Source organism: Poeciliopsis prolifica, unplaced genomic scaffold (genome assembly GCF_027474105.1).
Source record: "Poeciliopsis prolifica strain line A6 unplaced genomic scaffold, Auburn_PproV2 SCAFFOLD041, whole genome shotgun sequence".
NCBI classification, from domain to species: Eukaryota; Metazoa; Chordata; class Actinopteri; order Cyprinodontiformes; family Poeciliidae; genus Poeciliopsis; species Poeciliopsis prolifica.
In genome coordinates this window covers 340,803-356,591 of record NW_026562416.1, presented here as the reverse complement: position 1 = coordinate 356,591, position 15,789 = coordinate 340,803, and the positions used below count along the sequence as shown (strand labels likewise).

Below are 15,789 nucleotides of genomic sequence, written 5' to 3'. Positions count from 1 at the left end.
CACAGTTAAAATCATGTGTCTGTGGTTTTCTTACTGCTGCCAATGATTCTATTGTCATGTCCAGCTGTTTCTGAGAGCAGAAGAAGAGACTTGGAGCCCCGGATGTTTCACTTCCTGCTGCGATGCAGAGTTCAGTCTGACAAGAAGAAGAAGAAGAGGTTGATGTGGAGGAGCATCTCCTGGCTGTGACAGCAAAATGAAGCTGCTTCAGCTGCTCTGCTTCCTCCAGCTGAGCTGGCTCTGTCCAGGTAAAGCTCACATCACCTGCTGAGAGGAGGCAGCAGGACTGCAGCTGCTATCTGCAACATCCACATCTTACTTTGAGCTTCTGTTTTACGGTTATTGGAACCCAGATGGATTTTTCTGGAGTTCATCTGATCTCAGCTCTTCTTCTTCATTGTGTTTTGTCTGTAATTCAAATAACTTTCCTTGACATAATTCAAGCATGAGAAAAGATCTGCGTCTGATTTCAGTTTTTCCTTCCAGGGTTTTATTTCTGGACAAATTAAATAACTTTTTACAGTCTGTTTTCAATGCAGTTCAAACTGGTTTCCCAACTGAAGCTGGTTCTGAATCTGGACGAGACAAAAGGCATCGATCTGTTGCTCTTCAGGTTCACAAACTGATTCTAAATATCTGGGGTTTTTTCAGAGTTGTGAGCCTTTAAAACGAAGCTGGTGTTCTGTGATGGATTCTGATCGTCTGTCAGAAGGAATTTGGTATCAGCAGCTTTCTGAATGTCCTTGTGCTGTCAGGTGTGGACTCGGCCACAGCGTCTCAACGTCTCCTGTAAGAGTCTGCCCGCTGCCACCTGTTCTTTATGCTGCTGCAGGTTCTTAGTGTTGGACAGAAAAAGGGCAGTGAGGATTGAAAGATGGAATCGGCTCCAGATCTTATTTCTTTGGATTTTATCAAGCGCTTCTTGAAAACTTGATTCTACAACTGAACATGAATCTCCCAGTCTGTGTGTTTTAAATCCATAATCCTGCTCTACATATTCTGTGTGTTTCTGCAGCTTGTTGCTTGACAATGCTGCTCTTAAATGAAAAACTAAACTCCCTTTATTCCTCATTTCAGCCGTCCTTGATGCTTCCACTCCAGCTCCTGGGGTCCAAGTGGCACCTGAAGACCTGGACGGTGAGTAAGACGTTGATCTGCAGCCTTTCGTCCTGACAGAGACCCAAACTCGTCCTGCAGTTCTGGTGCCGGTGGCTCGGCCCGCATCAGGCAGGCGCAGCACCTTGCAGTGCGATGCTGCGGCGGTGGCAGGATGTGGGGTGACCTGCTGAGGAAGTGCGTCTGGGTGCTGCAGCAGCTGCAGCGCTCCCACGCAGGCTGGCATCAAACACGCTGCAGTTTCTGAGACAAACAGCCTCAGATGCTCCATGAACCCGCAGAATCACAGGAAGGGAAACGCAGCCTACAGGACAGGAAGCAGAATCGCTCTCTGACTAGCAAACATAGACGCTCTGTCACATGAAAGCAGGGCCTAATGTTAGTTCAGTTTTCCGTCTTCAGGTCTGTCCTCCTTCGCTTCCTCCGTCTCTCCCTGTTGGATTCACAGCAGCAGCTTCTCATATCTGGATGTTTGTATTTGTTGCTGCTGAGAAACGTTTTCTAGGAAGCAGCTTGTTTTTATTGCTTTGTTCATAGTTTGAAAGGGAACCAGGTCAAGAAATGTTAATGTCTTTGATCTGAAAAACAATATCTTGACGAGCAACTTTATGACCTTTGACCCCGCCGCCTGCTGAACGGTGGTTGATGCCGTCAGGCCGAAGCAGAAGTCCTGTCGGACCTTTCTGGCCGACGGCTGCCCAGTAGCAGCTGTACCAGGAGGCCGTGTGGCTCGGGTGGTCGCTGAGGCAAAGACTCTGGCTGGGAGGAGTTTGGAGACGTCACGGAGAACGACTTCAATATATTCATGATAGTAACCATACATGGTGCAGGGGTGGGGAAAGAGCTGCAGAGGTTAAAGATTAAAATTACAAAAGTTTCACAATCATACAGAGACAATGGAGGTTGACCAAGCCTTGACTGCTGGGCCCAAAGGTTCTGGATTACTACTAGAACCGTCTGTTTGAGTAGAAGCAGTGTTGGAGAAACGGTGAGCAGCCGCTGAAAGGCTCTGCAGGAAGCTACAGGAAACAGACCAACAATCAGAGATTTGTGTAAAAAGGACCTGATTGAAGTGAAGGACATTAACAGTTTTCACCTTCTATCAGGTGGTTTTGCAGAACTTTGTTGTACAGAATAATCCTCTGATCGAGCTCTGTCTTGGAGATGTATTGGCACGTCCCTCACCTCTGATCACAATGTCTTCCTGCATCGTTTCCATTGCTTTGTCTTTGAGGTCAAGTCCTTTAACGGCCTTTAATGGACTTTTTTGGCCTTTAATGACCTTTAATGACCTTTAACGACCTTTAATGGCCTTTAATGACCTTTAATGACCTTTAATTTAACATCATTACCTGTTTATCCTGCTACGCTGATGACGCTCTGCTCTGTGTGTCTAAAATCCTTCAGGCTGCTGCAGATTCTGCTCCACATTTGCTCCTCAGTGGTTGATGGTTGAGTATTTTCTCAGTTTTCATCCTGCTCCTCATCCTCTGCTCTGTGACCCTCTGTGCCCTCAGACGACCCTTACGTTCATCACCTCGGCAGCACATGCAGGTGGACTTTCAGGTTGCCTGGAAACAGGAGTGGGGAGGCGGTTCCACTCCCACCGGATTTTTCAGACACTGTGGCTGAGTGGATCTGCCAGGACCTTAAATGTGGAAGAGTTCATGCTGTGTATAAAGTCAACCTGCCTCCCAAAGACAAGTGCTTCCAGGACTGTCGGTACCAGGACCACCATCTGCAGAACTGCTCAGAGACGTTTACTGCAGGATGCGTCGTGCTCACAGAAGTGCTTTGTGGTGAGATTTCTTGATTCTCCAAGAAAACAAACGGTGGAGCACAGAATCAAACACAGAGCCTCGCTGAAGGATTCGGCCCACTGAGCTTTTCAACCTTTTGCCACTTTTCAGGCTTCAAACATAAAGATGTAAAAATTTTCATTGTTTTGTGAAGAATCAACAACAATCATGAGGTGAAATGAAATTATTGAATATTTTAAACGTTAACTAATAAAAACATTCAAAGTGGGGCTTGCAATACTATCGGCCTCCTTGCGTTAAGACTCTGTAGCGCCACCTGGTGGTGTGATTGCAGCTGCAGTGGACAGACTGACCTTCTGGCCCATTCTGCTGGAACCAGCTGGAGCTCAGTGCTGCTGGATGGAGTCGCTTGTGGACAGCAGTTTTCAGCTCTTTCCAGATTCTCCATTGGATTCAGGTCTGAACTTTGACTAGGCCGTTCCACTCATGAACCGTTGCGTTGTGGTTTGGGACGGTTGTCTTGTTGGAAGGTAAATCTTCCTCCCAGTCTTTAGGGTTTCTTCAGGTTTTCTTCCTGAATGGTTCCGTATTCGGCTCCATCCATCTTCCCTGCCGAAGAAAAGAAGCCCAAACCATGACGCTGCCACCACCATGTTTGACAGGGGGATGAGCTCCTTCCTGCAGGTTTGAGGCTTGTGGTGAACTTTAAACCCGACTATTAATGGATCTCTTTGGGAAATGTCTTTGTTCTTGCCACTCTGCCATCAAGGCCAGATTTGTGCCACATTCTCTCCCCCTCAGCTGTAGATCCAGAGTGATCCTGTAGATCCAGAGTGATCCTGTAGATCCAGAGTGATCCTGTAGATCCAGAGTGATCCTGTAGATCCAGAGTGATCCTGTAGATCCAGAGTGATCCTGTAGATCCTGTAGATCCAGAGTGATCCTGTAGATCCAGAGTGATCCTGTAGATCCTGTAGATCCAGAGTGATCCTGTAGATCCAGAGTGATCCTGTAGATCCAGAGTGATCCTGTAGATCCAGAGTGATCCTGTAGATCCTGTAGATCCAGAGTGATCCTGTAGATCCAGAGTGATCCTGTAGATCCTGTAGATCCAGAGTGATCCTGTAGATCCAGAGTGATCCTGTAGATCCAGAGTGATCCTGTAGATCCTGTAGATCCAGAGTGATCCTGTAGATCCAGAGTGATCCTGTAGATCCAGAGTGATCCTGTAGATCCAGAGTGATCCTGGCTTCCTGGCTACAGCTCTGATCTTTCTTCTCCTTGTTCCAGAGGAAAGTTTGGCGGGTCTTTGGTCTGACGCTCCTTCCGTTTCAACGCGATCGATCGCCTGCTCTGTGATCCTCCAGATGTTTGAATCTTTTTGTATCCAAATCGGGCTTTAAACTTCCAGCAGTATCGGAGCCGCCTGGGGTTCCCTGGTCTTCCTGAAGCTCAACATCGGATCATCCAAACTGAACCTCTGAGTGAATCTGCTGCCCTGAAGGACCAATGAAATCACTTGTTTTTATTACGTTTTAAAATATCCAATAAATTTTGTTCCACCTCATGATTGTTGTTGATTTGTCACAAAATAATAAACATTTTGGATCTTTATGCTTGAAGCCTGAAAAGCAGCTAAAGGTAGAAAAGTTCCAGGAGTCGGACAGCGAGGCACCGTGACGGAACCACGGTCCAGTTCCGATGCTTCAGACGTAACATTTGGGTTTTAAACCTTAAAGGAGTCAGGCTTTCGGCTGTTCTTTGGTTTTATGGATGTTTGTTCCAGATCTGTGGTGCATAGAAGCTGAATGTTGCTTCTCCATGTTTGGTTCTGGATGCAGAGCAGAACCAGAACCAGAACCTGAGAGAAGGCCGACTCTGTAACTGCCTTTATGTGGCTCTGGTGGTTCAGGTCAGAGGTCAACCTGATCTCTATCTGTCTAGATCTATAACTCTAGACAGATAGCTTTGGCTCAGCTACACTTTGATCTGTTCTCTGCATCTGTTCAGCGATTGGATGGGGTCAAAGGTCACCTGGTGTATCATCTGCGTTGTCATGGTAGCTCATCTGATTACTTGTCAATCCTGAGCCATGCAGACAAGTCTTAGGATTGGACCTTGGGAACATGTGACCTCTGACCTCTTGATGAGAAGTTTCCTGTTGAAACAAAGAAATCCCAGTTCTTCAATTCAGACTGGAACCAGTTGAGTGCCGGACTGGAGAGTCCGACCCAACTGGTTCCAGATGAAGTGAAGTGGAGTTTCTTCCACATGTCACTAGTGGGGCTTTACTGGGAGCAATGGAACCAACCACGTCTCAAACCAATCACTGGATTGTTTTCAGGTGTAACTTCCTGTGTTAACATCCTGGTCATTTTGTCTTCAGGTCATCACTCTGTCCGGCTGAAGGGACATGGGGACCAGTGTGCTGGGCGGGTGGAGGTATGGAAGGACGGGACGTGGGGCACGGTGTGTGACGACAGATTTGACCTGAGAGAAGCCAACGTGGTTTGCTCCCAGCTGGGCTGTGGCGGCGCTCTCAGGGTAACCGGTCAGAACGGATTGTTCCCTCCAGGGAGCGGACCGATCCACCTGGACGAGCTGAACTGCACCGGGAACGAGCAGAACCTGTGGTTCTGTCCGGGTGTCCAGGAAAAGTCTGACTGCGGACACAAAGAGGATGCTGGTGTGGTGTGTTCAGGTCAGTTTGCATCAAACATCTGGTCTGTTCCTGCTAATGTCCACGTTTTGCACAAGCTGCTCTTCTTTATTTGTAGGAGCTGCAAACATTTGAAATGTTTTCCTCAAAAAATGAATGAAAAGTAAAGATACAAAAATATCATAATTCCTCAAAGTTATTTCATTTCCTTTCCCTGTCCATCCAAACATCAACCGGTCCGATCATCCTGCCTTCCTTTCTCCACTGTTTCATCCTCACCAGCAGTTTCTCTGTTAGCTTCATGTAATATCCAATCTGAATCCTAAACATTGTTTCAATCTTTTCCTGTTTTCCCTGCAGATTCGAAGGCGTTTTTTGGAGGAACCACAGAAGGTGTGACTGAGTTGATGACCACAGGTGAACATTTAACAGTTGAATTGTATTTTTCACAAGCGATCAACAGACTGTCAGGAATATTGACCTCTGACCTTTCCGATGTTTGTCCGTTGCTCCCAGCTCGTCTCGTCGGCGTTCTGTCACCTGAACATCTCAGCATCGTGGTTCTGGCTCTTGGACTGCTTGTTTTTGCCATCCTGAATTTGGTTCTCTGCTGCCTTTACAGGCGACGAAACGGTACGACCAAAGGTCAAAGTGCACTGTAGCAAAGTTGAGATCGCTGAGGACAGGTTGCTCCAACGGAGCAGACGGTTGGAGCAACCTGACAGTTAGAGCAACCTGTGAGGAGGAGACGATGTCATGACTTTCTCAGATTTAGTTGCATAAATCAGATCATCTTCCTGATGATGTGCTGAACGTCAGACTTGCTGAAAGCTTTGATTTTCATAAATATCTGGTTTCCTTTCAGTTTGTCTGAAGTCTTGTCCTTGTTTTGTGTGCAGTGTTTCTCCTGCGGTCGGCTCGCTCCAGGCAGACGGCGCCCAGCGATCCTCTGAAGCTCTCCAAGGCCGACCAGAACCTGGCGAGAGCCGGTCCGGTCCCGCCGCCGCCCGCCGGTGAGTTTGGAGCGTCTCCCTCCAGCTTCAGCCACCTGCTGCCGTGCCGACGGGCCGTAGCGGCGCTGCAGGCGGTCAGACCGTGGAGTCGATTCATTCTGTGTGTTTCTGTCTCCAAGTCCCATCCGGCTCCAGGACCGTGTGGACCCAGATCAGGAGAGCTGACGGCGCGTTGGGAGACCCAGACCACGAGCCGTCCGTCAGGATGTCCACCTTTCACAGTGAGACACCTTCCTGTTTCCTGCTCTGTCTTTGTCTCTGGTTTCGCTTCATGGGAATTCTGCATGCCTGCGGTATGGAGCTGCGCTGCATTTTGTTTCAGCCTCTGCAGGCCGATGCAGTGGAGCTGCTGCAGGCTTTGTGCTCAGACTGATGCAACCTGCACTTCTCTGCAGATTCTCAAAGATACAGAACAGACCTGCAGCCGCCAGCGAGGCCTGCAGCTCTCAGCAGCCTGAGTGAGGAAGGTGAGTCAGTCTGCAGCTCCAGCAACCTGCTGCAGCTCCGGCAACCTGCTGCAGCTCCGGCAACCTGCTGCAGCTCCGGCAACCTGCTGCAGCAGGTTGCTGGCGCTGCAGCAGCACCGGCAACCTGCTGCAGCAGCGCCGGCAACCTGCTGCAGCTCCGGCAACCTGCTGCAGCTCCGGCAACCTGCTGCAGCTCCGGCAACCTGCTGCAGCTCCGGCAACCTGCTGCAGCTTCGGCAACCTGCTGCAGCAGGTTGCTGGCGCTGCAGCAGCGCCGGCAACCTGCTGCAGCAGCGCCAGCAACCTGCTGCAGCTCCGGCAACCTGCTGCAGCTCCGGCAACCTGCTGCAGCAGCTCCAGCAACCTGCTGCAGCAGCTCCAGCAACCTGCTGCAGCTCCGGCAACCTGCTGCAGCTCCGGCAACCTGCTGCAGCTCCGGCAACCTGCAGCAGCTCCAGCAACCTGCTGCAGCTCCAGCAACCTGCTGCAGCTCCAGCAATCAGCTTCCTGGTTTTACCTTCCAGGCTCCGGCGCAGACGGTCGGGTCGGCCGAGTGTCCAGGATCTCGGAGGATTCCTTCGACTCATCCAGCACCTCATCTGGCGAATGCTACGAAAACGTGATTCCCAGCCAGAACCCGACCCGGTCAGGTGGGTCCAGACGCCAACAGAACCGTGAGTGACCTTCTGTCTGCAGGTTCCATCCTTTATCTACTCAGCGATGAAGGTCATCTGTACTTCATGGACGTTTCTCTGGGTCGCCTGCAGTGACAGCAGAACCGGGTCAGAACCGGGCTGGGAGCCCACCACCCTACACAAACACTGGTTTCCAGTTTGCACTGGGAGGGAAGGGGGCGGAGCCAAGCTCAGGTAAAGGTCAGCGAGAGACGACCTCACACGTCCATCATCACGATGCTGAAGCTTCTCTGTCACTAGGTGATGGTGATGAAGATGATGATTATTGTCCTGTGAGCCCAGACTGAGAAGCTTCATCTGATGAGGATGAGGAGGATGAGGAAGGACAGCCCAAAGCCCCCAGAGGAACATTCATGGATTCATCTTCAGATTGTGAAACCATTAGATCAGAAATCCGATTTTCATTCCTGACCAGAAATTGGATCAAACTTTGGTCCAATCAGCAGAGAGGAGCAAACTGAGCGCGCTCAGTGTGTCAGGAGGCGTAGCCAATCAGGCAGCCATGTTGAAAGACCGTAGAGGTTAAAGGTCGGAGGTTTAGCTCAGAATCCAGTCCTGATGAGTCAGGATTTATTTCCTGTCTCTGATTCAGTCGTTTCCTCATCAAAGCTTTTCTCCGTCTGAAATGTTTACTTTTCTAACTGTTAGTTTACAGCTGATGACACTTTAAAACACATTCAGTGTTTGGATTTGATTTGTTTAAATCATGCAAACTCAAAATAAAAGGTTTAAAACTCAAAATGTGCCAAAGATATTAATTAAATTTGCACAGATGTCCAAACATGCATCTTGATTCTCCTAATAAATCCAGGTAGTTTTTATTTATTGTTTTTTAAAGCCAAACAGAAACTATTTGTTGGGAACTTTAGTCGTTGTCTTGAGGTTGTTCTGCTGTTCCACCAACAGGGGGAGCCATGAGGTCAAGACTGTTGGGGCGGCTGGTTCTGCCGGTCCGGTTCTGCTGGTACTCTGAGTATTTTCCCTGTGTCTTCTTCTCTAAAATCTACCTTGGATTTTTGTTGGCGTGTTGGAGTTCAAGTCCACCTGATGATGTCATCCATACGGGCGAAGACTCTGTTACCATCCACAGCAACCGCTGAGGCTCCGCCCACCTCGACTCCACTGACCCCGGCGGATTGACCTCATCTCATCAAGGGAGCCATTAAAACCTCCGGGCTGCGGTCCGGCCTGCGGTCCGACCCGGCTTCCTGTTTGGGCCCAGTGAGGCGTTGCTCTATTGATGTCAAATATTGTAGTTTCAGTGGATTGAAGGCAGATTCAGATTTTTCCTCGTCTCATTTTTCTCATTCCAGACGTTTCGTTCTCGTTGCTCCACGTCGAGATGCTGAAAAGGTTCTGCTGATCGACTAAATTGATCATAATATTGGAAATTAAGTCAACAAGAACAGATGCAGCAATCTGAGGAACTAAGTACACCTTCCTCCTCCTCCTCCTCCTCTTCTTCAGAGGACTAAAGTCTCCGATCAGAGAAACTTTGGATTCTGCTGCAATGTTTAATGTAGAATCTGTCTGAGTTCCTGGTCCAGGTTCTCCAGGTTCTCCAGGTGAGCAGGGTTGATCTGTGACACCTGAGCAGGTGAGTGAGTGTCTGCAGTCTCTCCTCAAGGCTGACGTTTCAGACGCTCTGCTTCAGCCAAACCTGAGAGATGAAACTGCTGAAGCAGAGGCTGGAAACCTGCTGATCTACATGAGAAACATCTAGAAAACTTCCACAGACAGACGACCAAACCAGAGTTATGCAAGACTTTATTTCATCTGAAACAATCAAACAGTTTAAACTTCATTTCTTCCTTGAGAATCACTGATTACATACGGAGGTTTGTTCCTCATCTTATTGCAGCTTTGACTTCAGATTTTCTGTCAGTTTCTTTATTTTAAGCCGTAAACAAGAAACAAAGAAAACAACTTAAAAATTTCAGGAGTTCTGGGACTAAACTGGATCAGAACCTGTTATAAGGTTGATCTACGGGACACGAGAAACCCAAAGGAAACACATTGATGACCAGCAGAGGGCGCTCTAGCAGAGGGTGAGGCTGGTGGAGCAGCAGGCCACTTCATAGATAACGCTGATCAGACACAGACCGCCTGCAGACGCAGCCGAGGCGGAGCTGAACACGCTGTCGCCCCCGGTGGCGGTAGAGGGCGGCCCCCCGGTGGCGGTAGAGGGCGGGCCCCCGGTGGCGGTAGAGGGCGGCCCCCCGGTGGCGGTAGAGGGCGGGCCCCCGGTGGCGGTAGAGGGCGGCCCCCCGGTGGCGGTAGAGGGCGGGCCCCCGGTGGCGGTAGAGGGCGGGCCCCCGGTGGCGGTAGAGGGCGGGCCCCCGGTGGCGGTAGAGGGCGGCCCCCCGGTGGCGGTAGAGGGCGGCCCCCCGGTGGCGGTAGAGGGCGGCCCCCCGGTGGCGGTAGAGGGCGGCCCCCCGGTGGCGGTAGAGGGCGGGACGTCCACCACAGAGAAGGTTCTGGACTGGGCGCTCCAGTCCTTCAGAGTGAAGACCATTGTCAGGTTCTCCCCTGCAGAGAGAAGACGGGCCGTTACTGGCGGTGCACCGATTTATCCCTTTGACTTCTAGTCCCGCCCACCAGGCCAGCCCCGCCCACCAGTTCATGGCCAGTCACTGTTGATCGCCAGTAACTTTCTTATTGTTTTTGGAAGAATTTCAGACAAAAACAATTGGCATCGTCCAAAATCAGAATCTGCAGCTCAGGCTCTCTAAACATCGGCGATCGGCCAGAAAACTGCAGTCGGTGCAGCCCTGCCCGTTACCGTGAAGGGTACAGTAGAGTGAGGGGTCAGGGGTCAACTCACCGCTGGTCAGGATGGAGAGGTCGCTGAAGTTGGCCCAGCAGCTGCTGAAGCGGATGGTGGCGTTCCCGTCCAGGCCTCCCACCGGGGCGCCGCTGGCGTTCTTCAGGCCGGCCGTCACGGTGAGCGAGGTCACACCCACCGAGACGCAGTTACCCTGAAACACACACGACCCGTTACCGGGCGGCGGCGCGCTGCCAGGACAAACACTTGCTTTGGTCCAATAGTGATACTAGACAATATTTACTACTCATAAATTTGACATCCAACTGTCTGCATGCAGTTTGCAAGTAGGTTGTTGAAATAGTTTCTCAGTTTTAGATCCTGAAATCTCTCCCCACCAGCAACAGTCAAAGGCAACATGTCAAATAAACATGAAGCAACTCAAGATTCTCAAGAAATACTATGAAGTTGCATTTTATTCAAGCTGCACAATATAACGTTAATTTAACATCTCCATATGTATTAAAGCTGGCAGCATGTCAGATAATCTGTGAAAACAATCAATCTGCTCCACCTGAGCTGCTATTACTGGCTAATGCAACAATCCCACCAAAACAACCAATCAGAACCAGGAGGAGGGTCTTAGCGCTGTCAATCAACTCATTCATTCACTGCTAAATGTGCTAATGGTGGAGAAACAACTTATCGTGATTGCTAGCTACAGCATAGCACAGAGCAAGGGAGGGATGAGCAGCCACATGAGATGCTGATTGGCAGCACTAAAACTCTCCTGTCTCTGATTGGTTGTTTCTAGATATCAGTGGGAGAAAGCAGAGGAAAGAGATGTTTCACAGATTCTTTCTATACCAAACTGTCACAACATGATGACAGTTTGAACAAACATGTAAAATAATCTGTTTTATAAAAGTTACTGCAGCTTTAACTTCCGTCAGCAGAGGAAGGACTAGAGCTGCTGCTGACCGACTCACCTGGTGTCACCTGGTAAAAGTTATCAATATATTGCTCATTTCTTTCCTTCGTTCATTAAGTGCTGGTGAAAAGGAGGCTAACTGTCTGTAGCTAAGCTAACTATGCTAAATGTTGAAAATCTCAGTCTATCCTCCTCGGAGAAAAACTGGGTCATAAATTGACACTCTTGCCTTTTTCTCTATTGCTCTGTCTTTTGAAAACCTTTTCTTAGCAGCTTCCTGCGGTAACGGGCCGAGTCCCGCCCGGTAACGGTAAGTTTCCGGGTTCAGTTGGAATATTTTTGTATATTTTGGCCAACCTCATGAATTTTGAGGAATTTATTAATTTAGGTCAAAAATTCCCTCTGGAATAAATACATTCTCCAAAAATCCTACAACAATCTTGTTCAAATTGAAGCTTTTACCAGAAGCACACTCATCTGAGAATACTTTGATTTATTAATCATTTACATTTTTGTTTATTTTTAACTGTGACGGTGAGGCGACCTGTGACCTGTCCAGGCGACCTGTGACCTGTCCAGGCGACCTGTGACCTGTCCAGGCGACCTGTGACCTGTCCAGGCGACCTGTGACCTGTCCAGGCGACCTGTGACCTGTCCAGGCGACCCCTCCTCTCACCCAGAACGTAGCTGGAGAGGCAGCAGCTCCTACTGACCCCAGCAGGGTCAAGGGTGAACAGACAATGGATGGATTTATTTCTTTATTTGTGCTTCTCTTCCTGTCTGCTAATTGTATTTCTGACAGTTTCCAAAGCTAAAGCTTCAGTCACTGGAGGGAGCAGCTGTTGACTTTCACAATAAGAGCCCCATGCCAGTTCCTATGTTAGCACTGATGTTAGCTTTGCAGCACCAAGATCAGGATCGATTTACTGAACCCGTTCAGAACCGCCTGGTCCAGCTTGTGGACGCGTCTCTGACGTCTCGGCCTGCGGCTGCTCTACTGTTTCTTCTTTGTTCAGTGTTTTTTGGACTTTGTGAAATGTTGTGGTTGCCGCTAGGGGGCGCTCTCATGCCTGAGAAACGTGAAAGATTCAAATTGCAAAGGGAAAATGCTTCTTTCAGGAAATGAAAGAGGGACAAATAAAGAGAAAATAAATGTTGTGCTGCAGTCTGATATTGGAGGATGTAGAAACTAAACCTATGAATGAATGAATGAATCCTCCTGAAGCCTAGCTGCTAAGCTAACTGGGCCCTCCCCAGCTGGAGGTGCTGATCCAGGAGGCGGCTGACCTCACCTGGTCATCCACGGCCATCAGAACCGGCTGCTGGAGCAGCGGACCCACCGCCTCTCCGGCCACCGGATCCCGGATCAGAACCAGCCGCGACACGCTCGCCACGTAGCTCGCCTCGGGTTCCTCTCTGGACGCGTCCTCTGCTGCCACCTGCAGGTGAAACGGGGAGAGTCAGCTCAACCGTCGGCGTCCGGTGCTGCGGCCCGGCCGGTCTGACCCACCTGGCTCCAGAGGGGGTCCGAAGACGCGGGCGGGGGCGGGACGATTCCCACGGAGGAGACGTTGAAGCCGATGGACTGGCTGAGGTTCCCGGAAAGCGCCGCCCGACCCAGATCGTCTGCGATGTTCTTCAGCAGCTCGAAGTCTTCCTCACCTGGAAGAGCAGACGTCATTCCACCTGGTTCCTCAGAGCGCTTAACCCGTTTACCGGACCACTGACCCTCGGTGCCGTTGGCGCTTTGCTGGACCGGAGGTTTCCGGACCTCCACCTCCACCATCAGGTTTCCTGCGCCCTGGCGCCTCCCCACCCCGCCGCCCCGCCCCCTCACACGAGATCATGTTGGCGGGAACTCTGAGGAACAGAGCCAGGTTCTGGACCAGGCTGTCTCCAAAGAACTGGTCCTCGGTGAGGGCGGGCATGTTGAAGGCCAGAACCAGAACCGGGGCGGTCCTGATCTCCAGCGGACCGGAACCTCTCAGCAGAACCTTCAGCATCTTGTAGTCCTGGTCGAAGAAGTTGGTTCCCATGGAGGCGTTCATCTGAGGGACGAACTCGCCTGGAGGCAAATTTACCCAGTTCAGTTCTCAGCTTGATTACATTCGGTTCATCTGGTTGGTATCGGTCCGCAGCACACCTCTGTACGCCGGCGCCCTCAGGACATAGTCGGACCCGTCGGCGTTCCACACGGCGTTGCTCGGGGCGACCAGCCGGTTCTCCACGTAGACGTCCAGCCGCTGAGGGTTGGAGTAGAAGACGGACAGCAGGACGCTCTGCGGGGCGAACACGGAGACAGGAGATGAGACACGGGCGACCTGAAAGCAGCCGGGCGTCCAGAACCCAACGGACCTCAGACGGGTCGGAGTTGAGCATCAGGAGGCGGAGCTTCTGCGGGCTGACGCTGGTGAAGTAGACGTCGAAGGCCAGTCCGGCGGCCATGATGCTGTGGAACAGAGACACTCGGCGCTGGCAGGTGTATCCCGCACACCAACCGTGATCCTGAGGGCCTGCGGCGACAACACACCGTGAAAACCCGGCGTCCAGCCGCCCGACCCGGAAGAACCACCAGAACCGTACCGTTAATCAGATCCACGAAGCCGTCCCCCAGCACGGCCACCGGGGACAGGCGGCGGGTCTCCGTGTCCGAGTCCAGGCTCTCGATCGCCACCATCCGGTAGTTCAGGCCGAAGCACTTGTAGCTCTGCCAGGAGCTCATGTAGGTGCAGTTTTTCCTGATGATCCCTGAATGCACCACAACCAGCCATGAGAGGAAGCCTCGGCGGTCGGGTCGGGTCGGGTCGGGTCTCTCACGCTCCGCTTACCTTTCCGAGGCGCTACCTGCTCCACGGGGATCCGGCTGCCGTTCGGGAACGTCAGCATGACTTTGGGAATGCGGTGGTCGCCCAGCCCCCGGCGGGGGTCTCCTCCCCACTCGAACTCGGACTGCGGCACCACGCTCCCCACCGCGCCCAGGAACGAGCCGTCCAAGTCCTTCAACAAACTCTTCTTCTTGGCATCGCAGTCCATGTCCACACAGTCAGCCGGGTTCGCTTTGCTGAAACACAGACCCACTTCAGTCCACCCATCCAGGAACGGTTCCCAACATTCCCAAAGACTCGGTTCGATTGGCAGCAGCCTGTTCCCCTCCTGGCCTGTGGGGGCGCTGCACCAACAACCACTGCAGGAAACGACACTAAAACCTCTGAAAACACTGAGAGCAACTTCCTGTTTCACCAGATGAAACAAGATGGAGGCGTCAGAGTTTAGTGATTTCTCTTTAGTCTTTGGCTGAAGACCAGGAGCCATTTCTGCTGCTAGCGCTAGGCTAGCATGTTAGCTATGGTTGTAATTACCCAGAATGGATCAAATTTGAGAATTGAGACAGTAAGTTCCCGCGTCGTAACTTGGACATCCTGAACGAGTCGCAGTTCAGGCGTTTGTGCTGCTAAGAAGTACAACTACAACCAAAATGATTTTAAATGTGCAGTGAAGGTATTTTAAATCTATTCCATAGTAAAATTTGGTCTTCCAACAGGATGAAACGATTAACGATTTCATTCTGCAAAGATCACAGCCTCTTTTAAAGTGAAGTCATTTACTAGAGCGATCAAACGTCACAGAAGCCCAACCTTTATGTCGACCTGCTGACATGTGAGATCTGAAGTTGGTCTTTTATTTTCCGCTCAGTTTATCATATCAAACCGTTTAGTTTCTAATGTGTCCAATTATTTTCTTCAGCTTTTCTGCAAACATGAGAAAATAACAAAACGTTGCCATAATGCCGTCGTTTAACTGCAATTGCAGCAATGAATTGTGGGTAGTGCAGTTTGCCAAAGTCTCAGCATGAGTGTGGAAAGAGGACGGAAAATGGGCGGGACTAAAGCAGGAAGTGGACAAGGTGGAACGCAGCCAGAACCGCCTCTGAAGAAAAACAACCTGAGCAGAGGTCAGAGGTCAGGGGTCGCTTACCTCTCAGATGGTTGGGTCTGAACTCACCTCACATCGGGGCGGTGAATGAAGACCTGGGCGTCCTCGGTGCTGTCCAGCATCCTCACGGCCGAAACCTGCAGGGGGTGCTGCAGGTCCTCGTTCAGCGGGTTGGTCATGAACGCGTAGTTCCTCTCTCCGGAGCAGACGCCACGGAAACCGACGAAGGTCGTGTCTGGAGCGGGAAAAGCAGCAATGAGGAGAAAATCCCAGCAGACAGGAACAGGAAGGTTAGCGGGCCGGACCGGGCCGGACCTGTGACCGTCATCAGGCCTTTGATGGCGTTGTAGTTCATGTTCAGGTGATGCGGTTTGGCCGGAGCCGTGTTGTGTCCGGACTGGAAGGTCGGCCAGCAGATTCCGGATCGACCTCCTGCGACAACAGAGACAAG

General features: G+C 50.9%; 1 protein-coding gene and 1 pseudogene across 1 annotated transcript in view; one reads left to right on the top strand and one right to left on the bottom strand.

Moving 5' to 3' along the window:
- Positions 1-8,485, top strand: part of LOC129375823 (antigen WC1.1-like) — a 46,519-nt pseudogene extending 38,034 nt beyond the window's left edge.
- A 975-nt stretch (positions 8,486-9,460) lies between these two features.
- The window catches only part of pkhd1l1.1 (PKHD1 like 1, tandem duplicate 1), a 44,015-nt gene continuing 37,686 nt past the window's right edge, over positions 9,461-15,789 (bottom strand). Inside the window, 12 exon segments of the mRNA XM_055055099.1 lie at positions 9,461-10,239; positions 10,535-10,688; positions 12,698-12,844; positions 12,916-13,067; positions 13,134-13,219; positions 13,221-13,470; positions 13,549-13,684; positions 13,761-13,918; positions 13,989-14,153; positions 14,234-14,466; positions 15,408-15,573; positions 15,654-15,770. Coding sequence (XP_054911074.1) covers positions 9,749-10,239; positions 10,535-10,688; positions 12,698-12,844; positions 12,916-13,067; positions 13,134-13,219; positions 13,221-13,470; positions 13,549-13,684; positions 13,761-13,918; positions 13,989-14,153; positions 14,234-14,466; positions 15,408-15,573; positions 15,654-15,770 — 2,255 coding nt within the window. The 3' untranslated portion in view covers positions 9,461-9,748.